At 69.1% G+C, this 1,938-nt stretch overlaps 1 protein-coding gene across 1 annotated transcript in view; it reads right to left on the bottom strand.

Annotated features, from left to right (window-relative positions):
- SPTBN2 (spectrin, beta, non-erythrocytic 2) overlaps positions 1 to 1,938 on the bottom strand; it is a 22,218-nt gene that overhangs the window by 17,875 nt on the left and 2,405 nt on the right. The window contains exons 2-5 of the mRNA XM_010573125.1: positions 1,721 to 1,872; positions 1,058 to 1,231; positions 248 to 339; positions 74 to 154 (exon numbers count right to left, since the gene is read on the bottom strand). Of these exons, the coding sequence (XP_010571427.1) occupies positions 74 to 154; positions 248 to 339; positions 1,058 to 1,231; positions 1,721 to 1,872 (499 nt within the window). The remainder of the gene's footprint in view (positions 1 to 73; positions 155 to 247; positions 340 to 1,057; positions 1,232 to 1,720; positions 1,873 to 1,938) is intronic.

Raw genomic sequence — 1,938 nt, 5'->3', positions numbered from 1 at the left:
TGCCCTGTGCCCCACGGCCCCTGCCCCACGGCCCCTGCCCCACGCCACCACCGCCATGCCCCCCCTGCCCCACCTGTGCTTGTGGATGATGGCGTTGAAGGCCAGCCCGTCCCGCCAGCTCGTGGTGAAGTTGTGCACGTTCACGTTCGGGTACCTGCCAGGCACCAGGGTGAGGGCTCAGCCTGGGACCCCCAGGACCCCCCAGGATCCCCCAGGACCCTCCCGGGACCCCCTGCCCCACGCTCACCCCGCCGTCTTCATCTGGCACCAGAGCAGCAGCGCGTCCTTGGCCGACTTCTTCTCCTTGTTGTCCTCTGTCTCCACGCTGATGTCCTGGATCTGGGGGGGAAGCGTGGGGTGAGGGGGGGCCCCGGACCACCCCACGGCTGGGGATGGGGGGGAGGGCGCTCCCGGCTGGGGCAGGGGGCTCCAAGGTGGGGGCACAGACCCACAGCAGGTGCAGGGACCCCATAGTGGGTTCGGGGACCCCCACAGCAGGTGCAGGGACCCCTGCAGTGGGTGTAAGACCCCCGTGGCAGATGCAGGGACACCGATGGCAGAGGCAGGGACCCCCATAGTGGGTGCAAGACCCCCATGGCAGATGCAGGGACCCCTGTGGCAAATGTAGGGACCCCTGCCATAGATGTAGGAACCCCGCAACAGATGCAGGGACCCCTGCAGTGGGTGTAAGACCCCCGTGGCAGATGCAGGGACACCGATGGCAGAGGCAGGAACCCCCGCAGCAGAGGCAGGGACCCCCACAATGGGGGCAAGACCCCTGTGGCACATGCAGGGACCCCCACAGCAGATGCAGGACCCCCATGGCAGATGCAGGGACCCCCATGGAAGCTGCAAGACCCTTGCGGCACATGCAGAGATCCCCAAGGCAGATGCAGGGACCCCTGCGGCAGAGGGAGGGACTGTCACAGTGGGTGCAAGGCCCCCGTGGGAGATGCAAGGACCTCCACGGCAGCTGCAGGGACTCCCGCGGCAGAGGCAGGGACCCCCACGGAAGCTGCAAGCCCGCCCTGCTCCGCCGCGCCGGGGGTGGCGGTACCTGGAAGCGGAGGATGATGGTCCAGACGAGGCCGAGGGTGAGGCGGTGGTTGCCGTCCACGATGTCGTGGGAGCCCACGTTCTCCAGGTGAACCCGCTGCTCCTTGAGGAACTGCAGCGCCTTGTCCACATTCTCCAGGCAGTGGATCCGCATCCGGCCCTTGGTGGGCTTGGGCTGGACGGGGCAGGGGCAGGGGTCAGGCCCCCCACCCCGGCACACGGGGAGGGGGCCCCAGGGGCTGGAAGTGCCGGGGAGGGTCAGCAGGGGTGGTGGGGTCCCAGGGAAGGGGCGCTCGGATGCCAGAGTCCCAGGAAAGGGGGTCCTGGGAAAGGGGTCCTGGGGAAGGGGGTGCCTGGGGGTCCCAGAGAAGGGGTCCTGGGTCTGAGAGTCCTGGGGAAGGGAGTGCCTGGGGGTCTCAGGGAAGAGGTCCCAGTTCTGGGTGTCCTGGGTTTGTGGGTCCTGGGGAAGGGGGTGCCTGGGGGGTCCTGGGAAAGGGGTCCTGCGTTTGGGGGTCCCGGAGAGGGTTGCCCCAGCACTGGGGTCCCAGGGAAGGGGCACCCGAACACCGGGAGTCCCAGGGAAGTGGGTGCCTGGGTGTTGCGTGGATGGGGTGCCCACCCACGGGGGTCCCTGGAGGGGTTGTGTGTGGGGGTCCCCACTCACCAGCTGCTCCCCCGAGAGCACCTCCAGCAGGCGCAGCAGCATGCGGCCGTCCCGCAGGTCGCTGTACAGGTCCCCCAGCCGGCAGGTCCCCCGCGCCAGGTGGGAGTTCACCCATTTGGTGAAGGTCTTCTTCTGCACCGCCTCGCGCTCGTCTGGGGGGGGGAGGGTGTCAGCGTGAGGCGGGGGGTCCAGAGACCCCCACCCCCCCGCCAGAGACC

The sequence above is a fragment of the Haliaeetus leucocephalus genome, unplaced genomic scaffold, assembly GCF_000737465.1.
Source record: "Haliaeetus leucocephalus isolate CR32 unplaced genomic scaffold, Haliaeetus_leucocephalus-4.0 Scaffold364, whole genome shotgun sequence".
Classification (NCBI taxonomy): Eukaryota; Metazoa; Chordata; class Aves; order Accipitriformes; family Accipitridae; genus Haliaeetus; species Haliaeetus leucocephalus.
Note: the sequence above shows the minus strand (reverse complement) of the source record. Positions and strands in the feature narration are given on the sequence as shown.